Genomic DNA, 15553 nt, shown 5'->3' on the forward strand with positions numbered 1-15553 from the left:
GACAATATCACTTTTAAATATCACTGATTGAAAGGTGTTTGTTTGCTTACAATGGGAACTAGTAGATTTAATGTCAGCTGCAAAATGGGAATGTAACAACATCTTATCTGGTCCACCAACTGGTTGCCCATGCCTCAGTTTCAGTAGAAGTCCCTCTCTTTCTGAGACATGGCAACATTCTACAAACAAAAGATAGTCCTGGCTGCCTCCAGACTTAAACGCTTCCTTGGCCCTTCCTCAGGCTTCATAATCCTTTCCCTGGCCTGTCATCCCCAGTGCCTGCCCTAGTCCTTGCTCATGGAGTTTACAAGGTTCTTCACTCCACAGTCACAGGGTTTCCCCAGTTGTTCGTGTAATCCAGTAGTTCTATTTACTATTGTGGGCCGCACATGCAGCCTATCCAATACTACCTGTATGGCCCTGAGGATGTCACATGGACCGCAGCTGTGTGCTGCTTAGGCCACAAGTTGAGAACCACTGGTAGTCACAGAGGTTACAATACCACCATTTGGTGGTGCTATGTCTTCTCAATTACAAGCCCCTAACTCTAAATCCTATGCCATAGACCAGTGGTCACCAACGGGTCGATTGCGATCGATCCTAGAGGATCTCTTGGTCGATCGTGATCTCTGTTGGCACGGCAGGGCTGCCGCTCAGTCAGGCTCCCTACCTACTCTAGCCCCACACCGCTCCCGGAAGCAGCCTGTGGGGGGAAGGGGGGGAAAAGGTCTCTCTCTGCATGCTGCCCCTCTCTGCAAGCACAGCCCTGCAGCTCCCATTGGCTGGGAACCAGGAGCTGTGGCCAATGGGAGCTGCGGGGGCTGTGCTTGCAGAGCGGGGCAGCACACAGACACACCTACTGCCCGCCTCCCCAGGGCCAGAGGGGCACGTCCCCTTCAAGGAGTGGTGCCCCTCACCCCCTCCTGCACCCCAACACTCTGCCCTAGTCAGAGTCCCCTCCCACCCTGTGAACCCCTCGGCCCCAGCCCAGAGCCTGCACCCCCTCCCGAACCTCAACCCCCTACCCCAGCCCAGTGAAAGTGAGTGAGGGTGGGGGAGAGAGTGATGGAGAGTGGGGGGGGGGGAATGGAGTGAGTGGGGTGGAGCTTTGGGGAAGGGGCAGGGTAGATCCTGGGTTGCACTTAAATTCAAAAAGTGATCTTGGGCGTAAAAAGGTTGGAGGCCACTGCCATAGACTGTCCACTCTCAAACTGCCCTCTTTCTCTGTTTTCGAGGACAACTTCCTGTTATATTTATCTGCCTCTTCCTAAATTCTTTAGCTAATCCCCTCATAGGTTTCATTCCTGGCTCACTCTCCAGCTGGAAGCACCTGGTCCCTGGCTAATTTCCCCTGCCAGTTGTCATCTTCCCCAGACTCTTCTGCTGCTGGCCTTTTATCAGAACTCTCACTTCCCTGGAGCATCTCCCCAGCCAAGTCCTGCCTCCTCCCTTCTCTCTCTTTTGAGAGGCAAACTTAATATCTTGCTGCTTCTCCCATCATGCATTGCAGCCCAGCCAGTAATTCTGAGGCATTTCCCATCTTACTTAGCTTTAAGAGGCTGGGCCTTGGAACAGGGGTGCCCATAAAGGCAGTTCTTTTTACAGGGAGTTTTTAGAGGGAAAGTCCAGTGCAATGTGTGCTGGCCATATGGCCAGATCTGACACAGCATGTTAGAAATATCCTTCTGAAAGAAGGTGCCTATTACTCTTTTGAACTAGCAAAAGCATACACCGTATGCAGTATTGTAGCAGTTTTAATAGAACTGTTATGTATAGTTTGAAGCGTTTTGTAAATCAGAATTAATATGGGTTGAAACTTAATGTAGGTTTGAATATTCAGTCTTTGACTTCCAGTTCCCATTTTTTCTCAAGGCTGACTCTTTCTCTTTACCATCAGGCTGTGTTGTCTCAGGCTGTGCTATCACAAGAGCTCCTCAACTAGGAGAGATGAGTTCACTTGGATGGGATACTGTGCGCTTCCTTGGGGCACCCAGGGCAGTGAGGCACATCGCTACCACCTGCCCTTAATGTGATGAAGCCTTGGCTGTGCCTGCCATGGGTCAGCTTCCCCAATTCCACTGGCAATGGGCAACACCTAGCATTCCCCTCCCAGCCTATGCAGGCTCTGTTGTCCCTCTGCAGGTTAGTGATAGAAATGCACCAACCCCCGAGTTCTCCGAGCAGCTCCCTGGAGTGTCTAGCCCCTGTTTCCTGAGACAGCATGCTGCCAACTTGTTGCTTTGGTAAAGGATATCCTATTATTTCTCTCTTTGCAACCCCATATATGTCAGAACAGTTCATTGACCTTTATTCCCATGGTATGTTTTACAACAGCATTAACCTGCAGTGATATAGCCAGACTTAGTCTTGAGTAATTACATTCTGCCTGCCTAAAATTCTCCTGGATAACAATAGACTTCTCTGCGTGGCCTAAACTGTTTTGCATTGTTGCTGTATTTCCTCACAGACATGCCTGCAGTGGTAAGTGGAGCAGATGTATAGGTTGTGAGTCACTTGGCTGAAAGGTAAATACAAGTTTTCACTCTTTAGTGTACTTGTGGCACCTTAGAGACTAACAAATTTATTTGAGCATAAGCTTTCGTGAGCTATAGCTCAGCTCAGCTGTAGCTCACGAAAACTTATGCTCTAATAAATTTGTTAGTCTCTAAGGTGCCACAAGTACTCCTTTTCTTTTTGCGAATACAGACTAACACGGCTGCTACTCTGAAACTACTCTTTAGTGTGGCATCAAGTGTGCTAGGTACCTTACAGACAAATCAGAAACGAGGTTCCTGTTCCAGAGAGTCTACAACATAAATTGCTTAATATGGAGACATAGACTGGGGGATGGAATGCGACTAAAAGCAAGTGGCTGAGCAGGGAAACCTAGAGCATGCCATGTTAGTTCCGTGTTTACTAACATGAATGTTTTTAGGAGGGGAGGAGTAAGATTTGTATGCCTCCTGACGGATGTGTGCTTTGAGGAAAAAATTTGATGGAGGGGAGAGTGGAAGCTTGATAGACTGAGTTAATGAAAGGCTTCAGGCAGAAAGGGGCTAGTTGAAAGACGGTGTGGAGGTGAGGACACAAGGAGCAGTAAGCCAAGTAACTGGACAAGAGAAAGTAAAAGGAGAAGAGAACGGAGATGGGAGCTAAATTGCACATGGCATTGAAACAAACTGACTCTTAGCTAAGGTGGTTAAATTTAATTCTGAAGGGGAGGGGAAACTAGTAAGGGATTTGAAGAGGGGCAGAGAGTGTTTGAGCAGTGGATAACTTTGCATTAGCATTTTGGGTTGGTTAGCATTTGCATTAGCATTTTGGGTTGGTTGAAAGGGAGCAAGGTAAATGTCAGCCAAGTGAGGGAGGAGGATGTTGCAGTAGTCAAGGAGAGAGGGGACCACAGCTTCGACAATGTTTTTTGCAACTGTAGTGTAGGGGAATGGATTGATTTAGAAGATCTTGTAGCATTACATCTGTTGCTTTTCAGACTTTTTGATTTTTGTGTGTATCATTTGCCTCTTCCTATGTTAATTTGTCAGAACCCAGGAGTTTTGTTTCTTTAGTATCTCCAAAATCCATAATCATTTACTTGTACCCACAGCAGGAACCTTAGTTCACTTGTTAGTCATCTCTTGCCTAGATTATCATAATGGGCTTCTGCCACAATTCTTGGATTACTGACAGGTGCCTCCTGCTGCTTGGGGCTTGTTGAACCTATCCTGCCCGGATGGTAAGCCAGAGTCTGCTATCTTCTTGTAGGATCAGTTTGACCTTCTTGAGGGCAGTTCCCTGAAGCCTTCCAGCTCTCTTGGGAGCTGTATAGCTGCTCTTTGCTCTCTCCCAGAGCTGTCCTGCAGTTGACTGGAACTTCCTGCTTTCTAAACCCCGATTCCACCCCTGGTACGATTGACCCAGCTGGAGAGGTGGGCAGCCTTGTCCACAGCAGCTCTTTAACCCCTTTGTCACCAGTGCAAGGTTCATACACCCCACCAGAGCTTCTGGCAAGACTTTCACTTAAAATCTATTCAGAAATCTGTCGTATGCTTAATATATTGTCACCTCTTCGGTCTGAGGAATTACACCACAGCGCTCTCTAATACCAGCTGAAAAGGATTCTTTTAAAGAATATAATAGAAATATTTACATGAACTGTTTTTGTACTTATAAAAATCATTTAAAGGGATAATCACTCCTGTGCAATGGTGAAGAACCAAACGCTTCCCAGGAGAGTACTCAGGCATGCACGCTCACTAGCGCGCACACACTCTCCACTCCCACTGTTTCGGTACCTCAGGCACTCCGCCAGCTGCCTGCGATGAGCAGAAGAGATGCGAAGTCCCCTTGGGGACAAGAACAGCTGTGTCTGTACCACGATTTCTACCTTTTTCCCCCATCTGAACAAAGGATGAGGGTGAACTGTTGCCAGGACCGCTGTAGGAGGAAGAAAAGAACCTCCCCTAGGTGAGGGAGAGGATGAAAAGCTACTGGAGGGAAGCAGTAGAGTGACTGTTTCAGTTGGGAGTCATGGATGTGGAGCAGCTTGTTCCTGTCCTTTGCCTCTATCCTCCCACCCCTCGAATTACAGTGGGCAATTGGTTGTTCTTGAGGGGGTGGCCATGGGGATCGAATGTGGGTTCTGGGCAGCGGTGGATGAGACTTGCTGTAAAGATGGGGATTGCAATGGGGAGGATTAGTTGTGTGGGAGGAGTGGATTTCTGGCCAGATGATTGGATCAGAGTCTGGAGGGTTGCTCTGTGGTATCAAAAGGAGGGTTATTGTGTGATCAGGGGAAATTTGGCTGTTGGCAGGTAGATGAGGCTTTGGTCAGGCTATAGGAGAGGATGAGTGAATTGGGTGGAACTGAGGGGAATTCAGATTGTAATTTACGGACTTTCTTTCCCTCTCCTTGCATATGCCTCTATGGATATATACAAGGAGTAACTTGTATCTTGGAGGGGGGCAGGATGGGAGGACAATAAGACACCTGGTTGGAAGGAGCCAAGAGATTTCTGATTAGCGGTTTGGAAATGTAGCATGGTTGTAAATTGCAAGCATCACAGGAATAAAAATTCACATTTGAATGCCATTATTAATTAGATTAGGTAATATATTCTATAATAGTGTGGGATAATGGTAAGACCTGGGATCTATTTCCAGTTCCAGTTTCCTGTGTGACAATGGGCAAGTCATTTAGAACCTGATCTGCAGAAGCACTGAGCACCCACAGCTCCAAATGAAGTCAGTGAGAGATGTCTATAGTCAACACCCCTGAAAATCAGCCCCCCAAAGCCTTATTCAGTAGGGTGTCAAGCACCTACAACTCCCAGTAAAATTGCAGGATTGGACATAAGAATGGCCATACTGGCTCAGACCAGTGGTCCATTTAGCCCAGAACCCTGTCTTCCAACAGCAGCCAATGCCAGAGGGAAAGAACAGAACAGGCAATCGTGGACTAATTCATCCCATCATCCATTTTCAGCTTCTGGTAGTCGTAGGCTAGGGACACTCAGACCATGGGGTTGCATCTCTAACCGTCTTGGCTAGCCATTGATGGACCTATCCTCCATGAACTTATCTAGTTCTTTTTTTCAACTCATTTATAGTTTTGGCCTTCACAACATCCCCGGCAACATTTTCCACAGGTTGATTGTGCATTTTGTGAAGAAGTATATCCTTAGGTTTGTGTTAAACCTATTGCCTATTAATTTCATTGGGTGACCCCTGATTCTTGTGTTATCTGAAGGAGTAAATAACACTTCCTTATTAACTTTCTCCTCCCCAGTCACAATTTTATAGACCTCTATCATATCCCCTCTTAGTCATCTCTCTTCCAAGCTGAAAAATCCCAGTCTTTTAATCTCTCCTCATCCAGAAGCTGTTCCAATACATATAATAGTTTTATTGCCTTTCACTTTTCCAATTTTATTAAATCTTTTTTGAGATGAGGTGGTCAGAACTGCACATAGTATTCAAGGTGTGGGTATACCATGGATTTATATAGTGGCATTATGATATTGGCTGTCCTATTATCTATCCCTTTCTAAATGGTTCTTAACATTGTTAGCTTTTTTTGACTGCCGCTGTGCATTGAGTTATTTTCAGAGAACTATCCGCTTCTGTTGGCCCAATGGGAGGTATTGCCTCACCCACCTTGCCTCTCTAATATCCTGGGACCAACATGGCTACAACAGCACTGCAAACTAGGAGTGTCAGCATTTATAATTCACCATCTGTAGTGCAGGTAATTTTTCTAGGGTAGACAAAGCCTCAAAATCTGATGCTGAGATCTTTAAATGTCACAGGTGATCCCACTGCTATGAATAAGGTTTGTAGGATGGGGTTCCCAGCCCTGGTTAGCACTCACTGTAAAGAGACCACTGGTTTCTCTTTGTCTCTAAATGCAGAATTCAATTACAGAATTCTTGCTTTCTAAAATCTCAAAATACTGCCTTTTGCTAATTTACGCCTAGTGCAGTAAAAGTCTTCTCCCTTAAAGATCTGTACAGTTGGCTCACTTAGCTCTTTTTAAAATCCAGATTCCATTGAAATCCCTTTTCTCTTTTGATGACTTAGACGTAATTTTGTTTGGCTCTGTTTACTGTTGTTTCTCTGGCTGAAACGTGTGCTATTTGTTCTGATTTTTCCAAAAAAAAAAAAAAAGCCTCTTGCAGCATCTAGGCACATGTGCATCCATTTAGAATTTCAGCTAAAAATAAGTCATTTCAAAGACAACTCCCCAAACAACAAATATAAAACACTCAGGCTACACCTCTCTCAGGCAAAGGCCTGATGAGATAAGCTCTGCAACATGCCCTTTAGCTCAACCATCTTGGCTTTCTAAGGACAAGGGAGAGCTAAGGACAAGGGGAGAGCCTCACCCGCAGTTCCATTCTGGGAATGGGTAGTTTGAACATGGGAGCTTACATCACAACCATCAGGATGATGCTTAGGGAAAGAGATTGTCTAATGCCCTGCTCCAGCACCCTTTCAAGACAATGGGAGTTTTTCCATTGACTTCAGTGGGCATAAAGACCCTCAGTCATGGGGCTTTCTTAGGTCAGTCAACACCATGAATTTTACTCAGTAACAGACTGGTAACCAGTGCAGTCTGTTGAGCACAGATTGTCACATGCTCTACCACATGTACTCTAGGTAGCTGGGCAGTTGTATTTGGAGTTTCTAGTCTTCAAAGGTAGCCTTATTTTGAACACATTGCTGTATTTCCATTTGGAGGTGGCAAGACACTTCTACAGTGCAGCCTGCATGTGATAAGTTGCTGGTGCAACCTATGAATTCTAGAGCACTGAGAATCCAAAAAGTTCATTAACAAAAAAAGTCTCTCATCCCCTAACTAGAGGGAGCAGATAACACTTTCTCCATACCCTCTGGATGGTTTTCTTGCACCCACCAGTGGCACTTCTGTCATATCTAGATTGATCTTAAGTTGCTGACATCCAAACCCCTGTTTTGGGAAGGCATTGGGAAAGGAAATACACTTAACCAATGCAAGCTAGACTTAAAGCTTATGTTATCCCAATACTGCTGCCCCAAACTACCTCATTCTGTCCCAGCAGGCTCAAGCATATATTGAACAGGAAAGGTGACAACAGAACCTTTCAATACAAGGGCCTTTTCTATTAATTTAGATGGAATAAATGGTGCAAAGGTGTTAACCCAGTCACTGTCCAGCATTAAACAGTGTTAAACAAAGTCTGGGGCTTGTTATACAGAGACCGCAGCTTGCTTAGAACCATGGAAAACCCACATTAAACATTCTTTAAACTTTTTATTAAAGAAAAGCAGGTAAAACGGTTAAAACACTTGAAATGTACAGTAGTGAGGTTTTCATATTAACAACATCCCTTGTTCCCTTTCCCTTCGGCTAGAGAGAGAGCTTTTTAGAAGGAAACCCCCCTTGTTTGACAGTCTCTTAGATGGTAATAACTGTCCTTTTGGGGAAAAGAGAAGCTAGTTGAGATGGGCAGGAGAAGTTGTTGTGACGGCTGTTAAAATCCGATACCGTTGAATCCTAGGTGGTGGTTGGGATTCAGCTGGTCTGGTAGAGGTGGTGATGTCATCTGGGTCTCTCTCTCTGGCCTGATATGGTCAAGACATCTCTCAGGATCAGGACGACAAAGGCCTGGGGTCCCAGGAGATGGTGGGGATGGCAACCATGATGGTGAAGCTTACTTCAGTAGCCTCCTTCTGTTCTTCCTCTTTTCCTCTCAAAGACTTTAAGGACCCCAAAAGGGAGTGATGGATGGAACAGCCCATCCCCTCATAACTGAGGGACAAAACAAGGCTAAGTTTCCAACACACCAATTGTGGTCCATTAATTTCCCGACACTTTCTTGTTTACCAAGCATGATCTCAACATAGTCCTGGAGTTGTATTAATTTGTCCTTTTTGTTTGGACTAATTCAGTTTTTCTGTCTGGTAATTACTTGACCTACTTTTCATGGTTTAATTCTCAAGCAGACAAAGTTATAGGCCCAATTGTCACAACAGCCCTCTAGGCAATGAACAAATGACTGGAACTATCTTCTGGCTTCTCTGATTGGGAGGAACAGGGGCACTCTTGCTATTCTGTTCAATTCCTTAGTGGTTAATTACTTGTTTGATCTGTTTAATTTTTTTTTCTTTTATTGCAAAGCACACTGATACTAGACAGGTGTTAAGTACATTAATGAGTGATAATGTAATAAGCAATGCACTAGTAACAAGAATGTTGTATTTTCTTTCTTTGCAGGTAACTGTTCTGGTCCTTTTTGCCCTTGCGTTCCTAACATGTGTTGTATTTCTAGTAGTCTACAAGGTTTACAAGTATGATCATACCTGTCCGGAAGGATTTGTTTTCAAGGTAAAGCGCACACATTCTAGAAAAACAGAACATCATACAAAAGTGTCTCTGCTACTTTATCCTTATCCTTGGGAAAGTTGTTTGCATAATTTAATTTTTTTTTTATAGAATAAGGCTCTGTCTCTGTTTCTTTCTGCATACTCACCATCTCACTTATCAACTATCTCATAATTTTCATAATGTTCTTGATTCTTTTTGCTGCTGCTCCAGAGATCAAGAGAACATCATTCTTAATGCTTATGCCCTTAAAATCAGGTAATCTTCACCTGCAGCTGTTTGAAAGATGTTCTTAGTTATTAGGCAAGATGGATGTCACGTGTGCCCCCAAATTTATAGGCCATAGGAAAAAACAAAGATATAAATCTAAATCATGGAGTGAAGCATCTGGACTCAGCTCCTACTCTGGATTTATGAGAGATGTGTGAAAGTTGTCATATTTTGAGTGAGAGTGTGTGTAAAAATGCTCCTGGGGAAATTCTGCATCACTGAACATGTGCAGAATTTATGTCCCCTGCAAATTTCTTTGCTTCCCTGCAGAAAAACGACTTTTTGAGGGGGAAGCAAAGGAAAGACACGAGCAGTCATGCGACCCTCTCCAGCAGTATGTTTCGGGTGCCCAAGCAGCTGGCAGAGAAGCAAATCACTGTGGGGAAGGGGTTGGGACTGGGGAAGACCCAGCTGGTGGCTCCTATCCTGTGGTGGGCTCAGCTGCTAGTCCCAGCTGGGCTCAGGGGGATGGGACTTCCTCTTCCCCTGCACAGTATCTTGGACCAAGTCAGACCCCAGATTGCTCCCCCAGCCGCAGGAAGCTCTGCAAATCCTCCCACCCACTTCCTGATCCCATCGCTTCTCAGATGCAGCAGGATCCCTACACAGGGAGCTGCTTCCCCATCTGCCCAACCTCTGTGTATCCAGACCCCCTCATACCAAACCTCCCACCAAGTCCCCGCCCCATTCATCCTGCACTTGGACCACCACGACGAGCCACCCGGATCCCCACCCCTCTGAGCCCCAACCATCTTCACCTGGACTCCCCTGCAGATTCCGATTACCATTGTACCCAGAATCCTCCAATAAGCTTCTGCACCCAGATCCCCCAGTGAGCCGCCCGCACCCAGATTGCCCCACACAACACTCAACCCACACCTGGATTCCCCCCCACACTAACCCCCTCCACACTTGGATTCTGCCTTGCTGAGCCTGCCTGCCCACACCTGGTGCGAAGGGGAAGGGCCTTGGGGTGTTTCTGGGGTAGGCCCAGTCCTTGTGCTGTGTCAGGGTTAGGTCAAGCCTCATTGCTGACTCTGTGTCTGGGGGTGAGGGGCGGGGGGGAGAGCTGCACAGTGATCTCCCACCTCTGTTCAGCCAGTGGCTTATGCTCCCCAGTGCCATGCTGGAGCCTCCAGATTTATTTGATAAAATCTGCAGAGTTTTAAAATATTGTGCAGAATTTTTAACTTTTTGGCACAGAATGCCCTCAGGAGTATCTTCTACTATAATGACCACCTTAGGTATATATTGCCTCCTATAGGAACAGGCCTAACGATCCCATAAAGGACAAATTCCTATTTATAGGAAAAAATCTTTGCTAATTAATGTAATTACATACACTGTGTTACAGGGTAGGGAAGTAGCATGAAGATAACAGAGAATGAATCGACTAGGAAGGAAGGGGAGAAAGAGATTGGAACTGGAATCACAATTTTCACAAGAACTTGGTGACAAATTTATCTTTGGCTATGCAGCTGAGCAGTGTGATTTCTTTCCCTTCTAAATTCACCATCACAGTCTGTAAGATGAGGCTTACCTTCTTACTGCTTGTCAACTCCTCCCATTCCTGGCTGTCTGCCTCTTATTATACTGCTAACTTTTCATTTTCTTTCTTTCTTTCTTTCTTTTTCTTTGTTAAGCTACCTTTTTTCCCATTAAATTCTTACTTAAAATAAATAAAATGATTTTGTGTTTAAGGCACTTGACTGGGCCTGTCATGGGTGGTTTGACCTACTGGTCAGAGCCCAGGGTTGAGGTCAGGAGTCACACCAAGGGTCACAGCCAGAATTGCAGTGAGGAAGCAGGAACAGGAAGTGGGAACCAGGCAAGGAGGCAGGAACTTGATCTCATGGGTCTGGTCAGCAGCAGGCCTAGCAACTGGCTGCTCAAACAAGGGCTGTGTCAGGAACAGGACACTTTATGCTGTGATATGTCCAGTCAGCAGTCTGCTGCTAGTGAGCTGATCCTGCTGAGCCAACAAGTTCAGACTCTGTTTGTGGGAGTATTAGCTAGTTTCCTGGTGGCACAGATAGTAAGGCTTTCACTCAGCAACCCTGCCTGAGTTCAGGGCCTCAGGAAATCAGACTTCAGTTTCTGTTTCTGCCTTGGAGATTTCTTGTGTGACCTTAGGCAAGTCACTTGCTCTCTGTGCCTGTCTCATTTTTAAAATGGGGACAATAATACTTTCTCCTAACCTGTGTCCGTTTTGTCTGTTGAGATTGAAAGCTCTCTGAGCAGGGACTATGTGTTTGTACAGTGCCTAGAATGATTATCTTAGTTGGGCCTGTTAAGTGCTACTGCAATAAAGGCTATTTCTTCCAGGAAGACTTGTATCATATTCTCCTCAGCAGTAAACTCTACATCCTCCCTTACTTGAATTGCTGTCCCACGTGCTCTATTGTCTTTGCTTGCCTTTTCTACCTTGACTGGTCAGTGAAGGGAAAACTTCATACCTCTAATTCAGCATTTCTGAGGATATTATTTGACTGGATTCCTACTCTTGGTCTTGTTCTTCTAACAAAGGACAGGTGGGATCTCCCATGGCTCTCAAAGCTTTCTGGCTGTTTAATGCACTGGTACATACAGCTCATGCAAAGACCCTTATTGCTACTTGTTACGGTCCCAGTGGTGAGGGTTTTGTGGAGACTATTTCCAAAAGGAAGTGTAGATCTATGACCATCTCATGATCCAAGGGATCGTAAATTTATATATATTTTTGTCAGATAAACCCAGAGAATATCAAAACTATGCTGCAATAATAGATCTGCATGTCATGAGGCCTAAGACTGACACAATGCTGACTTGAGTCTCTTTGGTGCCAATGCCTGTGCCTCTTATCTGGAAGATCAGGCAAAGCTCTGCACAAAGGTCACATTCTGAGACCAAGGAAAAGTCTGTACCAGCAAAGATTACTTTAACTGTCTTACATTGACCATGCAGCCCTTTGTGCAGACTGTGTATGCTAACTTTGCCTGCACTGAAGTTCTCTTGCATTGACGTCCCCAAGACTAGATGCTGATGTGCTTTGCTTGCAAAGGGTAAAGAGTGTCCCGCATCAGTAGTTCTAGTGCCATGGGGTATCTTTGCATAAAGGCCACACTGCCTCGTCCTTGAGTCAAACTTAGTTTACTCTACTCTGCTTTGATGTCCACACATTGTGGGCCATCTTCAAACTAAAACAACTTTGTTTTTAGGCCCTTGTTGAATCGATGCCTGGCTGTGATGGGCAGTCCTACCATGTCATGGATGCCTCAGGCTTCATTGTCTCAAACTTTTACGTTGTTCTGTGCATTCAAGGCTTCAGAGTGTCTGTGTGCGCTTAAAAATGCTATATTGTCATCTCCCATGCAATGGTACAGCTGCTTAGACCACGAAGCGCCAGCTGCATTGACATTACCTGATCTGAGGCCTTCAGTGTTGTTGGTCGTGCTTGGAGCACAGCTGTGTGGAAATCTCATGGAAGTAAGACCCTGCTTTGACCATAAAATGTCATGGATGGCTTTATCAGTTCCACGTGACTCTCTAGCTGCCTTGAGAGGTGGATCACATGGCATGTTATGCATTGGAAATACTTGCATCAAGGCTTTAGTAGCTATACTCTATGAAATAGCTTTGCAACTATGTCACAACCACACCACCGTAAAATGAGTGTGTCTTGACTCCTGCTTCCAGGCCCTGAGGGTCATGGATTGTGAGACAGCTCTGTACCTCAACAACCAAGAACTGAGACACAGGAAATAACTGCTTCTCATCTTGAGGCTTTAGGGAGTCAGTGATCCTGTCCCAGAGAGAGTCTGACGACCAACCTTGTTGCTTCTGAAATAATCATGGTGCAGCTCTGTGCCAGTGCCTCAATAGCATAAATTTGTGTTGGCTCCTAATTTGGCCTTGTGGGAGAGCTTTATAGCCTCTAAGCCTTTCCACAATGAAGTCTCCTTCCACCAGGCAGTAGACATAAAGCCATGGCTTATTTAGATGCTGGGTGAATTTTGACATTGTGAGCCTAACCCAAATATCTGCCATGAGGTAGACGGCACCTCTGAAGCACTCTGAACTGGCTACATACTGGTCTGACTTACAGGAGTCCCAGCTGGAGACATGGGTCATTTTCTCCAGGATATGGAGGTACCTTAACATATCCACAAAGGAGTTTTTAGCCCCAGATGCCAGAGTGCTTGCGTTCTGTTGAACCCAGAGACAATAGGTCAAAATTTCAATAGATCAACTGGAGGCCAGCACAGCCTTGCACATTATACCTGAAGCTACTGAAGCTCCACAACAAAATTAGTGGAGCTGAATAGAATCACTCTCCTCCTAAAGGAAGCACTGAGGCCATTAATGCTGCCCAACTCAAGAGCCATCTTGATGCAGCCAAATTCAGGCCGAGCTGGAAACCACAGTTGTCACAGGCATGAAGGGCTTTGCCTGTGACTAGCTACTGTAGCAGGCTGTGAAAAAGACTGGTGTCCCAGACTTGAGGTGTACACACTATCTCTGTCACCCGTGTTAGTTTCTTTTCTAATATGGGAATTAGGAAAACTGATAAAGAGGATACAGGATGATGTCCTGAACTAAGACCCAGGCTGCAGGACAGGTAGAGGTCTGGAATCAGCCCCACAAAACATTTACAACGGGGAGCTCATTTGGTGGCTATGACCAGTGCCTTACTGGTGGGGAATGTTCAAGAACTCTGGGCTGGGCCATACAATAGGTGCATCTACTAGTTCCTCAAAGGGCCAAAATCCTTTCCTTGCGAGTAGGAATCCAGTCAAGATGAGAGCTCTAGTATGTGTCTTAAGCTGTTCTACCATGTGCTGTGTACATTTCTGACTGTAAAAAAAGAAAAGAAAAAACCTTAATAGGGGATCCTGTGCCATTTGGGAAGCTATTCTTTGGGTGTGATGAAATAAAGTGTGTTTATGATTAATTAAAGATCCTGTGGTACCTCTTGTACTGCAAGTAGATTTGGCTTGGTTCCAATGCTGGTAATTCTTTTCTGTTTGCCCCCTGCAATTTTAATTAGGTAACTAGATTGTGCCCCCCCCCCCCGCCACATCTTAACACATTCCACAGATGGGTGAAATAATCACTAATAACAGCTTAAGGTATACAGCCCCTTTCATCTTTAAGGCTCCCCAAGCACTCTATAAACATTACACATTCACTGTGATGTATCAGTTTTAAATGTATGTGCAGAAAAGTTAGGGAATGGTACAGAATGTGCTATATCCATGTAATATATCGACATGCAATGCAGATGAGTTGGACACCCGACATGGAATATATTAACTCAGTTTGTCAAAGTTACAAGCAACTGAAGATAGGGGCCTACAATGAGAAGAATCAGGCATTGCTTCCAGTTTGTGCTATAATGAAAACACAGTTGCCATAAATGCCAACTACAGAAGCATTTTAATCATTTTTCTGTCTTAGAGCTAATGTAAACTGTTCTAGTTTTTCACATTAAGAATGGATAGTTCCAGATGACAATGCAGTTGCTGTAGCTGTTTTTGCTCAGCTACATGATTACTATCTCAGAGTTGCCCTTGCCATTCTTCACCAAGGCTACCGTCCTCCAACTGTCTCTGGGTGCTTTGACCACTGTGCTCATATGGAGCCCCATTAACTTCACTGGGGCTCTGCATGAGCCTAGGACTCTGCTGATATGGGGTGAAATTCTGGTCCCATTGGAGTGTGTGGCAATGCTTCTATTGATTTCAGTGGGGCTAGGACTTAATCCATGGAACCAGTTGTAGGATCCAGGCTAGTGATAAGACAAGACAAAGCAGAAAATTCAGGTAGATTGAATCTTGTTGAGCAGAGTCACTGTCCCTTGTCATATGTTGTCATTAATCTGACATGCATCCAGCTTTTGTGTTTAAAAAAAAAAACAAAACAAAACAAAAAACACTGAATGGATGAATGGGTTAGAACTGCAAAGTCATCAACTCCAATGGCTCTTACAAATTAAGACTCTCAAAAGACTGTTTACTCAAATGCTCTTTGGCAGCAATGCTTCCTGCACTGGTCAGGCCTACCATAATAATTTATTCTTCAGACCCTTTCTGATAGATCTAATATATACAACCTCATAGTTTTGGTTTACCTTTACTTTTTTTTCCTTAAGTTTTGTGGTGTGTGGCCCACAGAATGGGGCTAGTGTTTATCTAATGCACGCTCTACCCCAACATTTTAGGACACAAATTATTCTAAATTAACACTTTTTTCATTGCATCTCCCAGAATATCTTGGTGTTTTTTTTTGTCTGCCTCTTTAAACATTAAGCTGTTTGGGGAATCCAAGTTATTGGTACTTAATTAAAAGCCACTTTCTTTTCTACTAATGTGAGGATTCTGACAAACAGAAAAGCAAACACTTAAAGTGGTATCTAGTCATTAAGGTTGTAATTTTAACATGCCC

The 15553-nt window shown here is 44.7% G+C and overlaps 2 protein-coding genes across 4 annotated transcripts in view; one reads left to right on the forward strand and one right to left on the reverse strand.

The window, feature by feature from the left end:
- The window catches only part of LOC119855010 (neuronal vesicle trafficking-associated protein 1), a 112016-nt gene that overhangs the window by 90686 nt on the left and 5777 nt on the right, over positions 1-15553 (forward strand). For all 3 annotated transcript variants that reach the window (XM_043512423.1, XM_038400370.2, XM_038400368.2), the window contains one exon: positions 8753-8863. In XM_043512423.1, the coding sequence (XP_043368358.1) occupies positions 8753-8863 (111 nt within the window). The remainder of the gene's footprint in view (positions 1-8752; positions 8864-15553) is intronic.
- The window catches only part of STX18 (syntaxin 18), a 126918-nt gene continuing 125053 nt past the window's right edge, over positions 13689-15553 (reverse strand). Inside the window, exon 11 of the mRNA XM_043512428.1 lies at positions 13689-13963. Within this exon, the coding sequence (XP_043368363.1) occupies positions 13928-13963 (36 nt within the window). The 3' untranslated portion in view covers positions 13689-13927. The remainder of the gene's footprint in view (positions 13964-15553) is intronic.

This window comes from Dermochelys coriacea, chromosome 4, assembly GCF_009764565.3.
Source record: "Dermochelys coriacea isolate rDerCor1 chromosome 4, rDerCor1.pri.v4, whole genome shotgun sequence".
Taxonomy (NCBI): domain Eukaryota; kingdom Metazoa; phylum Chordata; order Testudines; family Dermochelyidae; genus Dermochelys; species Dermochelys coriacea.